The following is a 21020-nucleotide window of genomic DNA, read 5'->3' as shown; positions in this document are numbered from 1 at the left end:
GGGTGAGGTTTGGCGTTTCCCCAGGCCGCAGTACTGGTGTTGTGCCACCAAGCCTAGCCGTTACATCAATCTCCATATATAGGAACCATGGTTATGAGAATCAATTGCTAATACTCCTGTAAAACCATGAGGCATAAACCTTTTTATACACTTTAAAAAAAGGTGCTATTTAGAACCTTAAAGGGTTCTTTGGCTGTCCCCATAGGAGAACCCTTCGCAGAAATCGTTTTTGGTTCCAGTTAGAACCCTTTTGAGTTCCATTTAGAACCCTTTCCATAGATGGTTCTGCATCGGACCCAGAAGGGTTCTACCTGGAACCAAAAATGGTTCTACCTTGAACCAAAAAGGATTATCCTGCGGGGACAGCCGAATAACCCCTTTGGAACCCTCTTTTCGAAGAGTGTACTGACAATTAAAAACTCCTTTTTAAAACTCCTCCTATTGTAAGACACTTTTTGAACATGGGCCCTTGTATTGTAGAAGAGAGCGAGCCGGCAGGAGGAGGTACTCACACAGACCAGCCATCAGGCCCCGTGACTCACCCAGCCTTCATGTGACAGTGGCACGTGTCGAAGCCTCTGTGCCGTCCCTCGAGTCCCTCCGGTCCATGGGCAGGTGAGGTGGGACATGGAGAGGACTTGTCGTTTTATAATTGTAATTTAATAAAGATCTCACATGGTATCAGCGGGTTCTCTGACAGCCAAGGCCTTTGGGCGGCTTGTTAATGCAATTGTTCTGGTCAGACGGCCCCGTCACAAATCACACTGGAAGTTAGGTGGCAGGTAGCAGACCTCTTCGATACTTCCTGCTCAGAGGAGGGAGTCAGAGGAGACTTGGAGGCAGGCCAGGAAAGGGCTGTTGTGTTGCCTAGCCAGACGGAAAGACGGCCGATAGAGAGAGAGAGAGAGAGAGAGAGAGAGAGAGAGAGAGAGTGAGAGAGAGTGAGAGAGAGAGAGAGCGGAGCTATGGTGGCTTTGTTAAGGGGGTAGAAGAGAGAGAGAGGAGTAGGGGATTAGGGGGTAGGGGATGAGGGGTTAGGAGATGACTGGTTAGGAGATGAGGTGACAGGAGAAGATGGTCTAGGAGATGAGGGAGTAGGAGATTAGGGGCTAGGAGATTAGGGGGTAGGATATGATGGGGTAGGAGAGACCGGGGTCTGGGTCTCATCTTGCATGGAAAACCTGCATGTTGTAAATTGTAGGAAGATTGACACTCAGTCAGTCTGTAGATACACCCGTGTAGGTCAGGTGTAGGCTACACGAGGAGAACTGAGGGGATGATTTCCAGGCAAGTTGAATACAGAGATGTTATTGTAGATAGGCATAACTCCAGCATATCTTCATGGCCGCCAATGGCACGGACTTGGCATCCATCTAACTGTATTTGAGAGACAGGTAGAAAGAGGACTGGTTTCCATCAAACATCACACTGACAAACACAAATATGTCTGTTAGGTGTTGGCAGTCTGGGAGCCTCTCTCCAAAATGGAGGCCCTTGAGGACAAAACAATGCAGGGTGGGTTGGGGAGGCAGGTTCCTGTGCTACACCCCTCCACTCTGCTAGTGATGTATCGCTGTTGTGTGACAGGAGGTGCTCCAGTAAAACCAATGTACATGCCAAAATACGTTTTACAAGCAGGGCTCTAACCAGCCTCCATCCGGAGCACAATAAATCCCTATCTCTCTCTCTCTCTCTCTCTCTGTCTGGAAAAGGAGATAGGGGGAAGAAAGAGAGAGAGAGAGGGGGCGGACAGAAGAGAGATAGAGATAGAGGGGGAAGAGAGAGAGAGAGAGAGAGAGAGAGAGAGGGGGTGGTCAAAAGAGAGATAGAGATAGAGGGGGGAGAGGGAGAGAGAGAAAGTGGGAGGGTAGAATAGAGATAGAGGGGGAAGAGAGAGAGAGGGGGGCAGAAGAGAGATGGAGATAGAGGGGGAAAGAGAGAGGGGGGCCAGAAGAGAGATGGAGAGAGGGGGGGAAGAGAGATAGAGATAGAGGGGGGAAGAGAGAGAGAGGGGGGGCAGAAGAGAGATAGAGGGGGGAAGAGAGAAAGAGAGAGAGAGAGGGGCAGAAGAGAAATATATATATATATATATATAGAGAGAGGGGGGGGCAGAAGAGAGATAGAGAGAGAGGGTGGAAGAGAGAGAGAGGGGGGGCAGAAGAGAGATAGAGAGAGAGGGTGGAAGAGAGAGAGAGAGGGGGGGGCAGAAGAGAGATAGAGAGAGAGGGTGGAAGAGAGAGAGAGAGGGGGGGGGGGGGGGAGAGAGATAGAGAGAGAGGGTGGAAGAGAGAGAGAGGGGGGGGGGAAGAGAGATAGAGCTGAAGCCTGCGCGCGGTGCGGTCATAGCCAGGATATAGAAGGGAACACTCCCGGGCCGGGCCAACTCTGAGTGGTGCCAGTGATGTCTGTGAGACAAGGACTGTTGAGTTAAACAACGGACTGCCTCTCTGTCAAAAAATGATGAGGTGCCTTAATTTATGCGCCCGTATAATACTGTTGAGTGCATGCAGGCAAATGTTTGCATACTGTTGTCATGGCGCATGTTTTATGTCACAGCGAAGTATGTGTCTACTTGCTCAGATACTCATATTGCCTGGCTAGTGTCAAATTCACAAAGCACTGTCATGACATCAATGTTTATAATCATTGGAGAATACCGGCTAGCTAGGAGTTCAGACATACTCCTGCTATTGTGAATTATCCAAATGATTTGGAATGTTCTGGGCCGGTGGGACGGAATGTGTCACCGGCGTTCCACTCTGGAAGCAGAACAGACGTTGTTTTGTTCTTTTTAATATCAGGCTCCAAACTTTCAGTGGCCTCCAATGCGCCGACAGGAAGTGCAGTTTATCAAGTGGAGGATGACACCAGCCAACAGAGATGATATATACTGTACAGGATAGGACAGTAGAGGACTGTACTTCCCCAGGCAGCCAGATAACTGTAATAGCACTGAGGCCTGTTCCTTCCAGCCCTGTTCTGCTCAGTTCTGTTCCTCCCTTCAAAACCAAAGTGGAAACCCCAGCAGGAGGAGAGGGGGTTGATCAAATCAGATGATACTTTGAAGTGAGTGTTCCTGAATCCCAGGATGACTTAGCCAAGTCCTCAGATGACATCTCAGAATTAGATAAAGGCGCCTAGTCGCTGTAAAAGAAGAAAAACACCTGACTCTGTCTTCTTGTGGTGTGTGTGTGTGTGTGTCAGTGCGTGCCTATGCGTGTGTGTATGCTTGAGTTTATGTATGTATGTTTGTGTGTGTGTGTGTGTCTAAGACTAACCTAACGTGTATTTTGGCCCCAGGCAAGCAGGGCTAGTGTAGCAGCCAGGTCATCTGTGATACAAGTCAGTATTCGACGTCCATCCATGTGTGAGGACGTCGGGAGAGGATGTGGAAACCGGCCACTAGGGGCAACAGTGAGCACTGTTATTTTCTGATGTTAGACTGTGAGAGCTAGTTGTGTGTAGGAGAGATGAGCACATGACAGAAGTACATATGTCCTATCCAGAACAACACACACACACACACACACACACACACACACACACACACACACACACACACACACACACACACACACACACACACACACACACACACACACACACACACTGTCGTGTCCTCCATCTACAGGATATAACACTGAAATCATACGTATTCTTATCACATTCATATTAGCTATCATACATTTTTGGGATGTTTATGTATTGTAGTTATAGAGAAGGCATAATTTACTCAAAAATATTCCTGGTGAACGACAGGGTGTGCAGGCTTTTGTCCCTCCCAGCATTAACACACTTGATTCAGCTAATCCTATACAACTAGAGGCTTGGTTGAATCAGTTAGTGTTGGACTGGAACACCACGTGGCTCTGTGTAACCACGGTTGACCACTGCTGAACACGTGGCTTCTAATACACGCAGACTTTGTCCATTAGGTGGCAGCACTGAGTAATATTGTAACGTCTGGGTGAATATACAGTACCTGTGGAAAATAGGAAAAAAGCTCCCATTATTGTAGAATAAACAAGGAGAACATTAATATAGTTGTATTTGTAAACGTACAACAGCTATACAAATGTAGGTAGTAGTTGCAGTATGCACACACACACACACACACACACACACACACACACACACACACACACACACACACACACACACACACACACACACACACACACACACACACACACACACACACACACACACACACACACACACACACACACACACACACAGTCACACACACAGTCACACACACAGTCACACACACACTCTCTGTGTCTATGAAACCAAGAGATTTGTTAGTTTTTCCTGAAAGGTGACCTCTGGATACACACACACACACACACACACACACACACACACACACACACACACACACACACACACACACACACACACACACACACACACACACACACACACACACACACACACACACACACACACACACACACACACACACACACACACACACACAGTGAGAGCGAGAGAGAGAGCGAGACAATGAGAGAAAGATAAAGAGAGAAAGAAAGCGGGCCAGGAAGGGAGTATAGGGCTGTCCTCTGGCAGTCAGTATGAGGGTGATGGGGATGTCTTTGGCAGCCCTGTGTCTTATGTACAAGATGTTTGTTGCTCTTGACATTTATCATGGCTGCCAGGGCGGTGAACTTCATGCACACGCCACTGAAGCATTCAATACCAAGGGCCCCCAATGGCCCCGGGCCCTCAGCCTCCCTCATCCTGCTGCCTGCTGCCTCAGCATCATCATAAGTCTTTTCACGCTAACATAAATCACTGGACTGGACTAACTGACTGCCACTGGACTTTGAGGAGAGAGAGAGAGAGGGAGGGAGGTAGGGGGAGAGAGAGAGTACTCTGGGGTTAAGGCCAACCAATCCAGACCTCCTTTTTAATTGTTGGGTGCGTTTGATAGAAATATCACTAACCATTATGAAGCCAGCATATTGTCAGGCTAAATGCTCTTTAGATTGCAGTGGGACCTAAATATTGTGACCAGGATATGGCCACAGGGTACGCCAACCCTGCTGATGGATACAACTCAATGACAAGGGGTGACATTTTCCTCTTACTAAGACTCATGATATGTGAGCAAATTGCCGTCCTTAATGTTCAAATCAGTTATGTTTTTAAAATGAGTTTTGGAATAAAGACTCTCCAAACAGCAAATTTCATGTGACCAAATCAGATTTGCGTGTGTTCAGACATAAGTCATTTGCTGACATGGCTATGCTAGTTGTCATAGTAATGACTGCTGTGTGTGCAGTGGAGTAGGCTGATTGGTGCTAGTGCTTCCTGTCACTCTGAAGTTATGTATCAAGGTGACAACAATGCCTGCCATGGACAGTTGCTTTGAATGTTCAAAATCATAGTATAAGAACACTTTTAAAGCCTCAAAACATAAGATGATGAAACTTTCAAAATGAGTCCTTTCTGGCTAGCCACAGCAGTCAACTGGCTAGTTAAGTAGCTGTTTAGCCACAGCAGTCAACTGGCTAGCTAAGTAGCTGTTTCGCTAGCCACAGCAGTCAACTAGCTAGCTAGGTAGCTGTTGAGCTAGCCACAGCAGTCAACTAGCTAGCTAGGTAGCTGTTTAGCTAGCCACAGCAGTCAACTAGCTAGCTAGGTAGCTGTTTAGCTAGCCACAGCAGTCAACTAGCTAGCTAGGTAGCTGTTTAGCTAGCCACAGCAGTCAACTAGCTAGCTAGGTAGCTGTTTAGCTAGCCACAGCAGTCAACTAGCTAGCTAGGTAGCTGTTTAGCTAGCCACAGCAGTCAACTAGCTAGCTAGGTAGCTGTTTAGCTATCTAGCACATTCACTCATTTGTTTGTAAACAATTAACAAGCTAGTTAGCTACCACATGTTCTTGTCAAAACTGTCAACGGAGTAGCCAGCAAGCAACAAGATATGCCAAACAAAAGTCTAAACACCACTTGAGGGCAAATATACCAGATTTGACCATTCAGGCACAAGTCGCATGACCAAGAATGAGATTTGTATCTGATTTCAAACCTACAAAGGTAATTTTAAATGTGGTTTGAAATATCTGAGCTATTTGGAAGATTCAAATCAGATATGTGAATCCATAGGATTTGAGTAACTTCAAACTTCAAACTTTAACTAACCATTGGTCTGGTGCGTTTGGTCATGTGTGTGTGTGTGTGTGTGTGTGTGTGTGTGTGTGTGTGTGTGTGTGTGTGTGTGTGTGTGTGTGTGTGTGCGACTGTTGATAGTTAAACACACACAACACACAGTCCTTCAGCCAATCTCCACTTAAAGTCATTGCTGTATTGGACACTGCTAGAGTAGTGGCCTCTGGATATGTGTTCCGTGTATCAATGGCATTCTGGTGATATGGTTGATTATTCAATGGGGTTTTATTGACAGATGTTTCCAGGTAAAATATTATCCCAACTAAAGTTTGACTATCATGTTGATGAGCTAATGAAACATTATTTTTACTAATCAACACCATATAAAAAATTAAAATGAATAAAAAACTGTGCTTACCGAAAGCCAAGTCTCTATAAGCTGAGAACAGACAATATATTTTCATTGATGGGCACTCAGTTCTATGAAAGGTCTTTTTTTCTCTTATCCAGCACAATCATTAGTCAATGCCTCCCAAAATTGCTCTTAAGATACATCTAGTCTTACAAAGATTTCATGAAAAGGTATGTGAGCCAGGTGCTCTTAATTTTTTTAATTTTTTTATTTTACCGTTATTTTACCAGGTAAGTTGACTGAGAACACATTCTCATTTGCAGCAACGACCTGGGGAATAGTTACAGGGGAGAGGAGGGGGATGAATGAGCCAATTGTAAACTGGGGATTATTAGGTGACCGTGATGGTTGAGGGCCAGATTGGGAATTTAGCCAGGACACCGGGGTTAACACCCCTACTCTTACAATAAGTGCCATGGGATCTTTAATGACCTCAGAGAGTCAGGACACCCGTTTAACGTCCCATCCGAAAGACGGCACCCTACACAGAGCAGTGTCCCCAATCACTGCCCTGGGGCATTGGGATCTTTGTTTAGACCAGAGGAAAGAGTGCCTCCTACTGGCCCTCCAACACCACTTCCAGCAGCACCTGGTCTCCCATCCAGGGACTGACCAGGACCAACCCTGCTTAGCTTCAGAAGCAAGCCAGCAGTGGTATGCAGGGTGGTATGCTGCTGGCAATAAAGGCTACACCTTTATTACACCGAACCCAAACCGGCTGCGCCCGTGCGCCATCGTGCATAAACGTATTATGTCCCCCCACACCAAATGCGATCACGACACACAGGTTAAAATATCAAAACAAACTCTGAACCAATTGGGAACAGGTCGAAAAGCATTAAACATTTATGGCAATTTAGCTTGCTAGCTTGCACTTTCTAGCTAATTTGTCCTATTTAGCTAGCTTGCTGTTGCTAGCTAATTTGTCCTGGGATAATAACATTGAGTTGTTATTTTACCTGAAATGCACAAGGTCCTCTACTCCACCAATTAATCCACACATAAAACGGTCATCCGAATCGTTTCTAGTCGTCTCTCCTCCTTCCAGGTTCTTCTTCTCTTTATTTATTCTTCTCTTTATATTGCGATTGGCAACTTTCATAAATTAGGTGCATTACCGCCACTGACCTCGTTTGTCTTTCAGTCACCCACGTGGGTATAACCAATGAGGAGATGACACGTGGGTACCTGCTTCTATAAACCAATGAGGAGATGGGAGAGGCAGGACTTGCAGCGTGATCTGCGTCAGAAATAGAACTGACTTCTATTTTAGTCCTTGGTAACAATAATTGAATAATATAGATTTCAAAATGTATTTTGCATAGCTCGCGCACACAACACGAGCTGTGTAGTCACCCTGTTAGTGGTTATCAACTGGATTTGTGGTTGGACAAAGATAAAAAAGCCTTGGACTAGAACATAATATAGGGTCAACTGGGGGAAAGCTGTATCTTTCTATGTCTGCATCCCAAATTGCACCCTATTGCACCCTATAAATTGCACCCTATAAATTGCACCCACCTTAATTGCACCGAATGGAGTGCTTTTTGGCACTCAGTAACAGTACATGACATAATAGTCTCAGTATAGCACAGTGTGGGGTGATGAATGTGCATATGGACCTCACAATATCCTCCTGGGCTCTGAAGGCTATATATCCTCCTGCAGTCAGCAGCAGCCCAATTATAAATCAACGCTCTCTCAATTCAATGAGTGATTCATGACTATTTATCGACGATAATTTACAGAAGTGGTTTTGGATGCATTTTACTTCGCTGAGAGGCAGTAATTTACAAACGAAGACGAAAGGAACACAACAATACAGCTGTGTTTTTTAGACTGACAGGCAGCAATGCGGTAGACAATCTGGAGGATAAATTAGATTGATTTAGATGCTTGATGGTCCTGGTAACGCATGAAGAGGAATTTACTCCAGAACGCTTCTTTAGAGACGAACAGAATACCAAAGAGGTGGAAACATTCCAATTAAACATTCCCAATTAAACATGGTCCTGGTTGAGCCACTCTTGGAGGAACATAAAAGTTTAATGTAATGTGTTTGTTTATCATTGTTTCTTTCTTTTTTTTTACATCAGCCTTGGGGTGCTTATAGGCAAAAGACAGGTTTATCGTTTAACAGAGACAGATTTACAGAAGTAAAGTCATTTGGGTAGTGCTGCAGTACCATAGCGTTTTCTAGCCGCTGTAGTTGCTTTGGGCGTGCTGTTAGGGAGGTTGTGGTATTTTCTGCTAAACAATTTGTGACAGTTGACTTTAGTGAGAGTTCTGTACAAAATAAAATCTTACAAGATTTGATTACATTAAATCATAATAGGTGTGTACATACGAGTGTGTGCTCGTGTATGTGTGTTTGTGTGTGTGCATGCATGCATGTTTGTGTGTGTGTGTGCATACGTTCATGTTTGTGTGTGTGTATTGTGTGTGTGCATTCGTGTTTGTCTGTGTGTGTGTGTGTGTGTGTGTGTGTATGTGTTCGTGTTTGTTTGTGTGTGCATGTGTTTGTGTTTGTGTGTGTATGGGCGCTTAGAGCACTTCACATGATATGGTATCATCAGACCAGGGTTATTATTTCACATGTACAGTACACAACCACTACTTCCTGTTCCTCTGAAGCTACAAAGTAGTTTTTTTGTCTAATATTAGTGGTCTTTTTCTCCTCAATTATCCCTTAATGGTTAGTTATATTTGTATCAAATGCACCCAACAATTAACAAGGAGTTCTGGATTGGGTGGCTTTGACCCCAGGGTACTCTCTCTCTCTCTTCCCCTACATCTCTCTCTCTCTCTCTCTCTCTCTCTCTCTCTCTCTCTCTCTCTCTCTCTCTCTCTCTCTCTCTCTCTCTCTCTCTCTCTCTCTCTCTCTCTCTCTCTCCCCCTACATCTCTCTCTCTCTCTCTCTCTCTCTCTCTCTCTCTCTCTCTCTCTCTCTCTCTCTCTCCCCCTACATCTCTCTCTCTCCCCCTACATCTCTCTCTCTCTGTAATCCCAGCACACCCTGGGTGAATTAATTAATTACATAGCTGGCTGGGTAACAAAGTTAAATATCATTTAATTATATTCCCTGCTTTGTTAAGAAGCCAACTGTCAGGCTTTGGTAAGTGGGCTGTGGCTCTCTGCGGCGCTCCAGGCAAGTGTGTGTGTGTGCGTGTGCATTCGCATGACTGCATGACTACATGTGTGTGTGTACTTGCGTTAATGTGCGTGTGTGTGCTTACGTGATTGCATATGTGTATGTGCGTTTACTTGCTTGTGTGTTTGTGCCTGTGTGCCTGTGTGCCTGTGTGCCTGTGTGCGTGTGTGTGTGTGTGTGTGTGTGTGTGTGTGTGTGTGTGTGTGTGTGTGTGTGTGTGTGTGTGTGTGTGTGTGTGTGTGTGTGTGTGTGTGTGTGTGTGTGAACCGTGCTCAGCCAAGTGGAAGAAACAAGAATTAACAGGTACATGGAGATATAGGAATCCCCAGGTCTCCCAGCTGGATGACTGGCATCTCTCTGACAGCCCCACAGTCCCAGTGAACAAGAACATTGTCCCCGGTAACTACTGCTGTTAGCTTTAGTTAACGTCCTGGGGGAAGCAAAGCGAGGCTACAGACACAAACACGTTCACTACAGCAAACTACTATTGTTTTGATCACAAACAGATAGACAGTTCTTTAACCCTTTGTGGAACATAGGCAGTATTCGTAGGTTGCATGTTGCTTCACAATATTGTTATGTGAAATTCTCTTGAGCACTGGTGCCCGACTGAACATTCTACTTGGCATTCTAAATTGGTGCTGTTGAAGATTTAGTCTAAATTGGTGCTGTTGAAGATTTAGTCTAAATTGGCGCTGTTGAAGATTTAGTCTAAATTGGCGCTGTTGAAGATTTAGTCTAAGTTGCGTTATAGTGCACATTAGTAGGAAAGCTTTTTGTCCTCATTGTGATGTCACAAGATTGACTTTAGATGCAGTGTAACATTATCTAGCTAGCTAAGATTGCTAACTAAGATTGCTAGCTATTTTGTGACTAACTTTGCCAGCTAATGGTAACATTGCCATCTCTCTAAAGTACATTTGACGGCTTAATAATGATGGCAAAGTTATTTCCTACTATAATTTGCCTACTTTAACAATGTCATCGTATTTCCAGGCACTATAGTGTAATTTAGATGAAACAGTCGTTAGTCCCCGTTCAGAATGACTGGGTATCACTGTGGCTGAAGCGTCTTTAGAACGACCATAACAATGGCGTGACGCGACCGAGTGACAGAGGTGCAACTCATGCAACTTCGGCTCTTCCGTTAGTTATTCTAACTGATTCTAATCAATGACATCATTCAAAAAGTATGGCCCTACTATTTTCACTGTAGGATTCCAAAGTAGAATCACTATCAACAATGCACTTCCAACAAACACTCTAGAGTCTGTCCCCCCACAGCATGTTGTTGATGAGAGATTGAACACCAGCACCAATAAAACAGGGTCTACCACCAACCAGCCTAAGAACATTTGCATACAGTATATTTATATGTATGAATGTCCCTTGTCCAGGGGAGAAATCACTGAGAACCACAGAGCCTGTAGGCCAGGGTAAGCAGGGTGATCTAGGAAGGTTTGTCACCAACCAACCACCAACCAACAATCAACCAAACAGGCTGTGCATAGCACACAGGCCCCAGATAAACCAAACAAGGTAAGCCCATTAGAAGTAGAAAAACGTCTAACTTTTGTTTTAACCACGTTAGAATGGAAGAGAGCTACGCCTCTCCCCAGCAGTCTATTAAACCTGAATCAAACAGGCAGGGCTCAATAATCACAATGTTCAGGATCCTTCTGAGGGGTGAAAAAATCAATAGACTAAGGAAGAAGAACCTATAACCCATCACTTAATTATCTTTATCACCGTGATTTAGTGGAAGAGGAGGATGCTAAAGAACTGTAAATCATTGTCGATGACATTGAGGGTGCTTCATGGTGAATCTAACAGTTCTAGGAGACAGAACGTACAGACCTTCTGTAAGGCACACAATTTAGAGCTTTATTGGCCTTTGTCTTAAAGAGCAGGGTGACATACCGGGTAGAAAGCAGGAAACAGGGTGAGGGGAAGAGAGAAGGGAAGGCTTGGGGGGGCGGGTAGCGAGGTGAAGAGAGCGAGAGAGAGAGTGAGAGAGAAAGTGAGAGAGAGAGAGAGAGAGAGAGAGAGAGAGAGAGAGAGAGAGAGAGAGAGAGAGAGAGAGAGAGAGAGAGAGAGAGAGAGAGAGAGAGAGAGAGAGAGAGAGGGAGAGAGAGAATGAATGAATGAGATGTCATCATCATCAGATATATCTGTGTGACAGGTTTATAGTCCAGGAGCCAAGCTTCAATTTTGGGGGGTGCATCTTTGCGGCCATTACATTTACCTCAGCATTCACAATCAGCTCTCTCCCCCTCTTCTCCCTTTCCCCCATTTCATAGAAGAAGGGATGGAGGGCTGGAGGGAGGGTTATTTTTTCCACCACAGACCGAGTCATGAGTTCGTCTGAACAGGGCAGATGCTTCCTCAGATTTTCTGGCAGTGCACTGACAAGCCTCTTATTGTTTCTGTTGATAAGCCTACAGTGTTCTAGTGTTCCTGGTAATGGCTATGAGAAGGAGGCATACGTCACCAAGAGTGAATCAATAGATAATGGAAGAGATTTCTGTTGGATGCTTAAGGCCGTGTTATTATCTAGGCCTGTTAAATCGAGATAAGCCCCTTGTTTGTCTGGAGAGAACACTCGTGGCTGCATTGACAGGATGAAGACCAGGAATAATCATTAACATCGGTAGCCGGGATCCCGGGACTGTCGAGACCACACGTCACAATTCCCGGAAAATATCATCTCAATCCCACTGAAACCCAAAATCCTGACTTCTGTCTTGCATGAAAATTCCCAACTTTATTCTGTAATCTGTAGGTTGCATTATCAAAGCAAGTCTAGCCTATGTCAAAATACCGCTATAACATTTCCCCCGCTTCTCTGCGCTGTCTTGTACTGCTTTCTCCGCGATGTCTTGTTCTGCTTTCTCTGCGATGTCTTGTACTGCTTTCTCTGCACTGTCTTGTACTGCTTTCTCTGCGATGTCTTGTTCTGCTTTCTCTGCGATGTCTTGTACTGCTTTCTCTGCACTGTCTTGTACTGCTTTCTCTGCACTGTCTTGTACTACTTTCTCTGCGATGTCTTGTACTGCTTTCTCCGCTATGTCTTGTTCTGCTTTCTCTGCGATGTCTGGTACTGCTTTCTCTGCACTGTCTTGTACTGCTTTCTCTGCACTGTCTTGTACTACTTTCTCTGCGGTGTCTTGTTCTGCTTTCTCTGCGATGTCTTGTACTGCTTTCTCTGCGATGTCTTATACTGCTTTCTCTGCACTGTCTTGTACTGCTTTCTCTGCACTGTCTTGTACTACTTTCTCTGCGATGTCTTGTACTGCTTTCTCTGCCCTGTCTTGTACTGCTTTCTCTGCACTGTCTTGTACTGCTTTCTCTGCACTGGCTTGTACTACTTTCTCTGCGATGTCTTGTACTGCTTTCTCTGCGCTGTCTTGTACTGCTTTCTCTGCGATGTCTTGTACTACTTTCTCTGCGCTGTCTTGTACTGCTTTCTCTGCGCTGTCTTGTACTGCTTCTCTGCGCTGTCTTGTACTGCTTTCTCTGCGATGTCTTGTACTGCTTTCTCTGCGATGTCTTGTACTGCTTTCTCTGCCCTGTCTTGTACTGCTTTCTCTGCCCTGTCTTGTACTGCTTTCTCTGCGATGTCTTGTACTGCTTTCTCTGCGATGTCTTGTACTGCTTTCTCTGCGATGTCTTGTACTGCTTTCTCTGCGATGTCTTGTACTGCTTTCTCTGCGATGTCTTGTACTGCTTTCTCTGCGATGTCTTGTACTGCTTTCTCTGCGATGTCTTGTACTGCTTTCTCTGCCCTGTCTTGTACTGCTTTCTCTGCGATGTCTTGTACTGCTTTCTCTGCCCTGTCTTGTACTGCTTTCTCTGTGCTGTCTTGTACTGCTTTCTCTGCGATGTCTTGTACTGCTTTCTCTGCGATGTCTTGTACTGCATTCTCTGCGATGTCTTGTACTACTTTCTCTGCGATGTCTTGTACTGCTTTCTCTGCTATGTCTTGTACTGCTTTCTCTGCGCTGTCTTGTTCTGCTTTCTCTGCACTGTCTTGTACTGCTTTCTCTGCACTGTCGTGTACTGCTTTCTCTGCGCTGTCTTGTACTGCTTTCTCTGCACTGTCTTGTACTGCTTTCTCTGCGATGTCTTGTACTGCTTTCTCTGCGCTGTCTTGTACTGCTTTCTCTGCACTGTCTTGTACTGCTTTCTCTGCGATGTCTTGTACTGCTTTCTCTGCACTGTCTTCTACTGCTTTCTCTGCACTGTCTTGTACTGCTTTCTCTGCGATGTCTTGTACTGCTTTCTCTGCACTGTCTTGTACTGCTTTTTTCTGCTATGTCTTGTACTGCTTTCTCTGCACTGTCTTGTACTGCTTTCTCTGCACTGTCTTGTACTGCTTTCTCTGCACTGTCTTGTACTGCTTTATTTGCACTGTCTTGTACTGCTTTCTCTGCGATGTCTTGTTCTGCTTTCTCTGCGATGTCTTGTACTGCTTTCTCTGCACTGTCTTGTACTGCTTTCTCTGCACTGTCTTGTACTACTTTCTCTGCGATGTCTTGTACTGCTTTCTCCGCGATGTCTTGTTCTGCTTTCTCTGCGATGTCTGGTACTGCTTTCTCTGCACTGTCTTGTACTGTTTTCTCTGCACTGTCTTGTACTACTTTCTCTGCGGTGTCTTGTTCTGCTTTCTCTGCGATGTCTTGTACTGCTTTCTCTGCGATGTCTTGTACTGCTTTCTCTGCACTGTCTTGTACTGCTTTCTCTGCACTGTCTTGTACTGCTTTCTCTGCACTGTCTTGTACTACTTTCTCTGCGATGTCTTGTACTGCTTTCTCTGCCCTGTCTTGTACTGCTTTCTCTGCACTGTCTTGTACTGCTTTCTCTGCACTGGCTTGTACTACTTTCTCTGCGATGTCTTGTACTGCTTTCTCTGCGCTGTCTTGTACTGCTTTCTCTGCGCTGTCTTGTACTACTTTCTCTGCGCTGTCTTGTACTGCTTTCTCTGCGCTGTCTTGTACTGCTTCTCTGCGCTGTCTTGTACTGCTTTCTCTGCGATGTCTTGTACTGCTTTCTCTGCGATGTCTTGTACTGCTTTCTCTGCCCTGTCTTGTACTGCTTTCTCTGCCCTGTCTTGTACTGCTTTCTCTGCGATGTCTTGTACGGCTTTCTCTGCGATGTCTTGTACTGCTTTCTCTGCGATGTCTTGTACTGCTTTCTCTGCGATGTCTTGTACTGCTTTCTCTGCGATGTCTTGTACTGCTTTCTCTGCGATGTCTTGTACTGCTTTCTCTGCCCTGTCTTGTACTGCTTTCTCTGCGATGTCTTGTACTGCTTTCTCTGCCCTGTCTTGTACTGCTTTCTCTGCGCTGTCTTGTACTGCTTTCTCTGCGATGTCTTGTACTGCTTTCTCTGCGATGTCTTGTACTACTTTCTCTGCGATGTCTTGTACTGCTTTCTCTGCTATGTCTTGTACTGCTTTCTCTGCGCTGTCTTGTTCTGCTTTCTCTGCACTGTCTTGTACTGCTTTCTCTGCACTGTCGTGTACTGCTTTCTCTGCGCTGTCTTGTACTGCTTGCTCTGCACTGTCTTGTACTGCTTTCTCTGCGATGTCTTGTACTGCTTTCTCTGCGCTGTCTTGTACTGCTTTCTCTGCACTGTCTTGTACTGCTTTCTCTGCGATGTCTTGTACTGCTTTCTCTGCACTGTCTTCTACTGCTTTCTCTGCACTGTCTTGTACTGCTTTCTCTGCGATGTCTTGTACTGCTTTCTCTGCACTGTCTTGTACTGCTTTCTCTGCTATGTCTTGTACTGCTTTCTCTGCACTGTCTTGTACTGCTTTCTCTGCACTGTCTTGTACTGCTTTCTCTGCACTGTCTTGTACTGCTTTCTTTGCACTGTCTTGTACTGCTTTCTCTGCGATGTCTTGTACTGCTTTCTCTGCGATGTCTTGTACTGCTTTCTCTGCACTGTCTTGTACTGCTTTCTCTGCTATGTCTTGTACTGCTTTCTCTACACTGTCTTGTACTGCTTTCTCTGCACTGTCTTGTACTGCTTTCTCTGCTCTGTCTTGTACTGCTTTCTCTGCAATGTCTTGTACTGCTTTCTCTGCGATGTCTTGTACTGCTTTCTCTGCGCTGTCTTGTCCTGCTTTCTCTGCACTGTCTTGTACTGCTTTCTCTGCGCTGTCTTGTATTGCTTTTTCTGCGCTGTCTTGTACTGCTTTCTCTGCGATGTCTTGTACTGCTTTCTCTGCACTGTCTTGTACTGCTTTCTCTGCACTGTCTTGTACTGCTTTCTTTGCACTGTCTTGTACTGCTTTCTCTGCGATGTCTTGTACTGCTTTCTCTGCGATGTCTTGTACTGCTTTCTCTGCACTGTCTTGTACTGCTTTCTCTGCTATGTCTTGTACTGCTTTCTCTACACTGTCTTGTACTGCTTTCTCTGCACGGTCTTGTACTGCTTTCTCTGCTCTGTCTTGTACTGCTTTCTCTGCAATGTCTTGTACTGCTTTCTCTGCGATGTCTTGTACTGCTTTCTCTGCGCTGTCTTGTACTGCTTTCTCTGCACTGTCTTGTACTGCTTTCTCTGCGATGTCTTGTACTGCTTTCTCTGCGATGTCTTGTACTGCTTTCTCTGCGATGTCTTGTACTGCTTTCTCTGCGCTGTCTTGTACTGCTTTCTCTGCGCTGTCTTGTACTGCTTTCTCCGCGATGTCTTGTACTGCTTTCTCCGCGATGTCTTGTACTGCTTTCTCTGCGCTGTCTTGTACTGCTTTCTCTGCACTGTCTTGTACTGCTTCTCTGCGATGTCTTGTACTGCTTTCTCTGCACTGTCTTGTACTGCTTTCTCTGCACTGTCTTGTACTGCTTTCTCTGCGATGTCTTGTACTGCTTTCTCTGCGATGTCTTGTACTGATTTCTCTGCGATGTCTTGTACTGCTTTCTCTGCACTGTCTTGTACTGCTTTCTCTGCACTGTCTTGTACTGCTTTCTCTGTGCTGTCTTGTACTGCTTTCTCTGCGATGTCTTGTACTGCTTTCTCTGCGATGTCTTGTACTGCTTTCTCTGCGATGTCTTGTACTGCTTCTCTGCGATGTCTTGTACTGCTTTTCTGTGCACAAAATCGTGTGAAATACTTTTTGTAAATATTTGCATGAATTTAGTGTGAGATTGTGTTGCGCCTACTCTGGGTGTGCTCTGTGAGTCCTGAGCTTGCTCTGTGTCGAGATAGCCTAGGCCTACTGCTGAAATATACTGAATTAATTGAGGAACATGATAACGCTCTGAATTTATGAACGGCCTGTTTTGCAATTCACAACAATGTAATTGGCGATCAAAGTTACTCTATCAATAATTAATTTCAGCTTCACTTGCTGTGAAATCTTTACATAGTGGCATAGCCAAGCCGGCAATGTGGCGCAGGGACATTCTTATTTTGGGAGAACCCTGGCATAGTGACCATATTTTGGTTTTAAACGCTTTAAGTGGGCACTTCTGATTTTTGAGGTATTGCCCAGAACTCTAGTGATAAATATGAATTATTCCCTTTATTGAAACTTTGTATATTTTTGGGACAATATGAATCCCTACAGCGTATACAACACTTTTCACTGATACAGTATCACCTATCCTAGTTGAGAGCCACAGTTGTCATGAAGGTAAGGTGGCTAGTAGGACCAGGAGTTTCTTCAGCCCACATAAGATGAGGAGAATAAACTCTGGGTTTAGCTATGAAGAAGATGGACTATTTTTGGGCTATTGACCCACTGCCCCCCATTTTATGGTCATTTATCCAGGGCTTCGGAAGCACCCAAAGCTACTTCCAGGTAACACAAGCATATAAAGAGGCTTTAGCCTAGCTCAGCCATTGCCATCATTGAACAAAAAAGACAGAGAGAGGAGACGAAGGGGCGTCTCCGCCTGGTTACTCCCCCTGCAGTCTTGGAATACGTTAATGTCTCTGCTCTGAAGTAATTACTCACTAGACTAGGTCCATTTGACACTCGCAATAAATTAAAGTCGCCCCTTAAGTTTTAAAGGCAAATGCATATTGTAGCCATCCCTTAGCGTCTGCCCTCTCCTTGCAGATCATTTGTTGTAACAATGTGTTAGCCACAACTTGGTAACTGGACCCTACAGCAGCTGAGCTGACTACAGGCCAGTGAGCTATGTGCCAATAAAGGAAGAGATAAAAAGAGAAAAACAACTCTGGAGATAGATTAGAGTATTAACAGCAGCGCATGTGTCCTCACAATTAATCAATTCCACTCTATCAAGCGGTAATTTAATTATGAATTATGTATATGTCTGCCATGAATCATCTGCACACTTCATTAGCTAAATTGGACGAGGCTAGAATCCAAGCATATCATGGTGATTTAAATGAATACTTACTTTCTTTTTTATAATTCTGGATAGTATGGCGAGGAAGAGTTAGTGACCTAACTCAAAGGGATTGTGAGTCCCCAGTTGCTAATGGTGATAAAATAAAATGTAATCATGATTTAATAATTGACAAATTAAGCCTTGGGAGCTGTAGTCTTTTTTCTATCTCTATTTTATGACTTTGTGAGCTGTAAAAATTGTTTTTGAAACAGCTGTGTGTCCAAAGGATCTAATTAAAGTGTAGGTAAACATGCATAACATTTAACCAAACACATCAAACACCAGGCACCAGATTAACAAGGAGATGGAGATGTCATTCTGTCTTTACAAAGCCACATCTGGGAGCTAAATCCAGACGGATGCTTTATTTTCTATATCATGACATATTGTATAAACATACAGTATATACAATATACTGACCAAAAATATAAACGCAACATGCAACAATTTCAAAGATTTTACTGAGTTACAGTTCATATAAGGAAATCAGTCAATTTAAATAGATTCATTAGGCCCTAATCTATGGATTTCACATGACTGGGAATACAGATATGAATCTGTTGGTCACAGATACAACAACAAAAAAGGTAGGGGCGTGGATCAGAAAACCAGTCAGTATCTGGTGTGACCACCATTTGCCTCATGCAGCGTGACACATCCTTCGCATAGAGTTGATCAGGCTGTTGATCGTGGCCTGTGGAATGTTGTCCCACTCCTCTTCAATGGCTGTGTAAAGTTGCTGGATATTGGCGGGAACTGGAACATGCTGTCGTACATGTCGGTCCAAAGCATCCCAAACATGCTCAATGGGTGACATGTCTAGTGAGTATGCAGGCCATGGAGAGAACTAGGACATTTTCAGCTTCCAGGAATAGTGTGCAGATCCTTGCGACATGGGGCCATGCATTATCATGTTGAAACATGAGGTGATGGTGGTGGATGAATGGCACGATAATGGGCCTCAGGAACTTCTCACAGTATCTCTGTGCGTTCAAATTGCCATCGACAAAATGCAATTGTGTTCCTTGTCCGTAGCTTATGCCGGCCCATAACATAACCCCACCACCACCATGCGGCACTCTGTTTACAACGTTGACATCAGCAAACCGCATGCCCACACAATACAATACACGTGGTCTGTGCTTGTGAGGCCAGTTGGACGTACTGCCAAATTCTACAAAACAACATTGGAGGTGGTTTATGGTAGAGAAATGAACACTCAATTATCTGGCAACAGCTCTAGTGGACATTCCTGCAGTCAGCATGCCAATTGCACAATTCCTCAACTTGAGACATCTGTGGCATTGTGTTGTGTGACAAAACGGCACATTTTAGAGTGGCCTTTTATTGTCCCAAGCACAAGGTGCTCCTGTGTAATGATCATGCTGTTTAATCAGCTTCTTAATATGCTACACCTGGCAGGTGGTTGGATTATCTTGGCGAAGGAGAAATGATCACGAACAGGGATGTAAACCACAAACAAAAGTACTTTGTGTACATTTTGGGAATGTTTTATTTCAGCTCATAAAACATGGGACCAACAATTTACATCTTGTGTTTATATTTTTGTTCAGTGTATTCATGCATATTTTGGCTTTTTTTCAGTAAAAAATAATAATATATATACAGTTGAAGTCGGAAGTTTACATACACCTTAGCCAAATACATTTAAACTCAGTTTTTCACAATTCCTGACATTTAATCATAGTAAAAATTCCCAGTCTTAGGTCAGTTAGGATCACCACTTTATTTTAATAATGTGACATATCAGAATAATAGTAGAGAGAATGACTTATTTCAGCTTCTATTTCTTTCATCACATTTCCAGTGGGTCAGAAGTTTACATACACTCAATTTGTATTTGGTAGCATTTCCTTTAAAGTGTTTAACTTGGGTCAAACGTTTCGGGTAGCCTTCCACAAGCTTCCCACAATAAGTTGGGTGAATTTTGACCCATTCCGCCTGACAGAGCTGGTGTAACTGAGTCAGGTTTGTAGGCCTCCTTGCTCGCACACGCTTTTTCAGTTCTGCCCACAAATGTTCCATAGGATTGAGGTCAGGGCTTTGTGATGGCCACTTCAATACCTTGACTTTGTTGTCCTTAAGCCATTTTGCCACAACTTTGGAAGTATGCTTGGGGTCATTGTCCATTTGGAAGACCCATTTGTGACCAAGCTTTAACTTTCTGACTGATGTCTTGAGATGTTGCTTCAATATATCCATATAATTTCCCTTCCTCATGATGCTGTCTATTTTGTGAAGTGCACCAGTCCGTCCTGCAGCAAAGCACCCCCACAACATGATGCTGCCACCCCCGTGCTTCACGGTTGGGATGGTGTTCTTCGGCTTGCAAGCCTCCCCTTTTTTCCTCCAAACATAACGATGGTTTTATCAGACCAGAGGACATTTTTCCAAAAAGTACGATCTTTGTCCCCATGTGCAGTTGCAAACCGTAGTCTGGATTTTTTATGGCGGTTTTGGAGCAGTGGCTTCTTCTTTGCTGAGCGGCCTTTCAGGTTATGTCGATATAGGACTCGTTTTACTGTGGATATAAATACTTTTGTACCTGTTTCCTCCAGCATCTGCACAATGTCCTTTGCTGTTGGCGGCTGCGTGGTCCCATGGTGTTTATACTTGCGTACTATTGTTTGTACAGATGAACGTGGTAACTTCAGGCGTTTGGAAATTTCTCCCAAGGATGAACCAGACTTGTGGAGGTCTACAATGTTTTTTCTGAGGTCTTGGCTGATTTCTTTTGATTTTCCAGAGCAAAGAGGCACTGAGTTTGAAGGTAGGCCTTGAAATACATCCACAGGTGCACCTCCAATTGACTCAAATGATGTCAATTAGCCTATCAGAAGCTTCTAAAGCCATGACATCATTTTCTGGAATTTTCCAAGCTGTTTAAAGGCACAGTCAACTTAATGTATGTAAACGTCTGACCCACTGGAATTGTGATACTGTGAATTATAAGTGAA

The 21020-nt window shown here is 44.4% G+C and overlaps 1 protein-coding gene across 1 annotated transcript in view; it reads right to left on the bottom strand.

The window, feature by feature from the left end:
* Positions 1-12486: 12486 nt before the first annotated feature.
* The window catches only part of LOC139562520 (axoneme-associated protein mst101(2)-like), a 34216-nt gene continuing 25682 nt past the window's right edge, over positions 12487-21020 (bottom strand). The window contains exons 2-6 of the mRNA XM_071380271.1: positions 16489-16768; positions 15012-15451; positions 14101-14688; positions 13524-13988; positions 12487-12882 (exon numbers count right to left, since the gene is read on the bottom strand). Of these exons, the coding sequence (XP_071236372.1) occupies positions 12487-12882; positions 13524-13988; positions 14101-14688; positions 15012-15451; positions 16489-16768 (2169 nt within the window). The remainder of the gene's footprint in view (positions 12883-13523; positions 13989-14100; positions 14689-15011; positions 15452-16488; positions 16769-21020) is intronic.

The sequence above is a fragment of the Salvelinus alpinus genome, chromosome 32 (genome assembly GCF_045679555.1).
Source record: "Salvelinus alpinus chromosome 32, SLU_Salpinus.1, whole genome shotgun sequence".
Lineage (NCBI taxonomy): Eukaryota > Metazoa > Chordata > Actinopteri > Salmoniformes > Salmonidae > Salvelinus > Salvelinus alpinus.
This window is presented reverse-complemented; position numbering and strand designations above follow the sequence as displayed.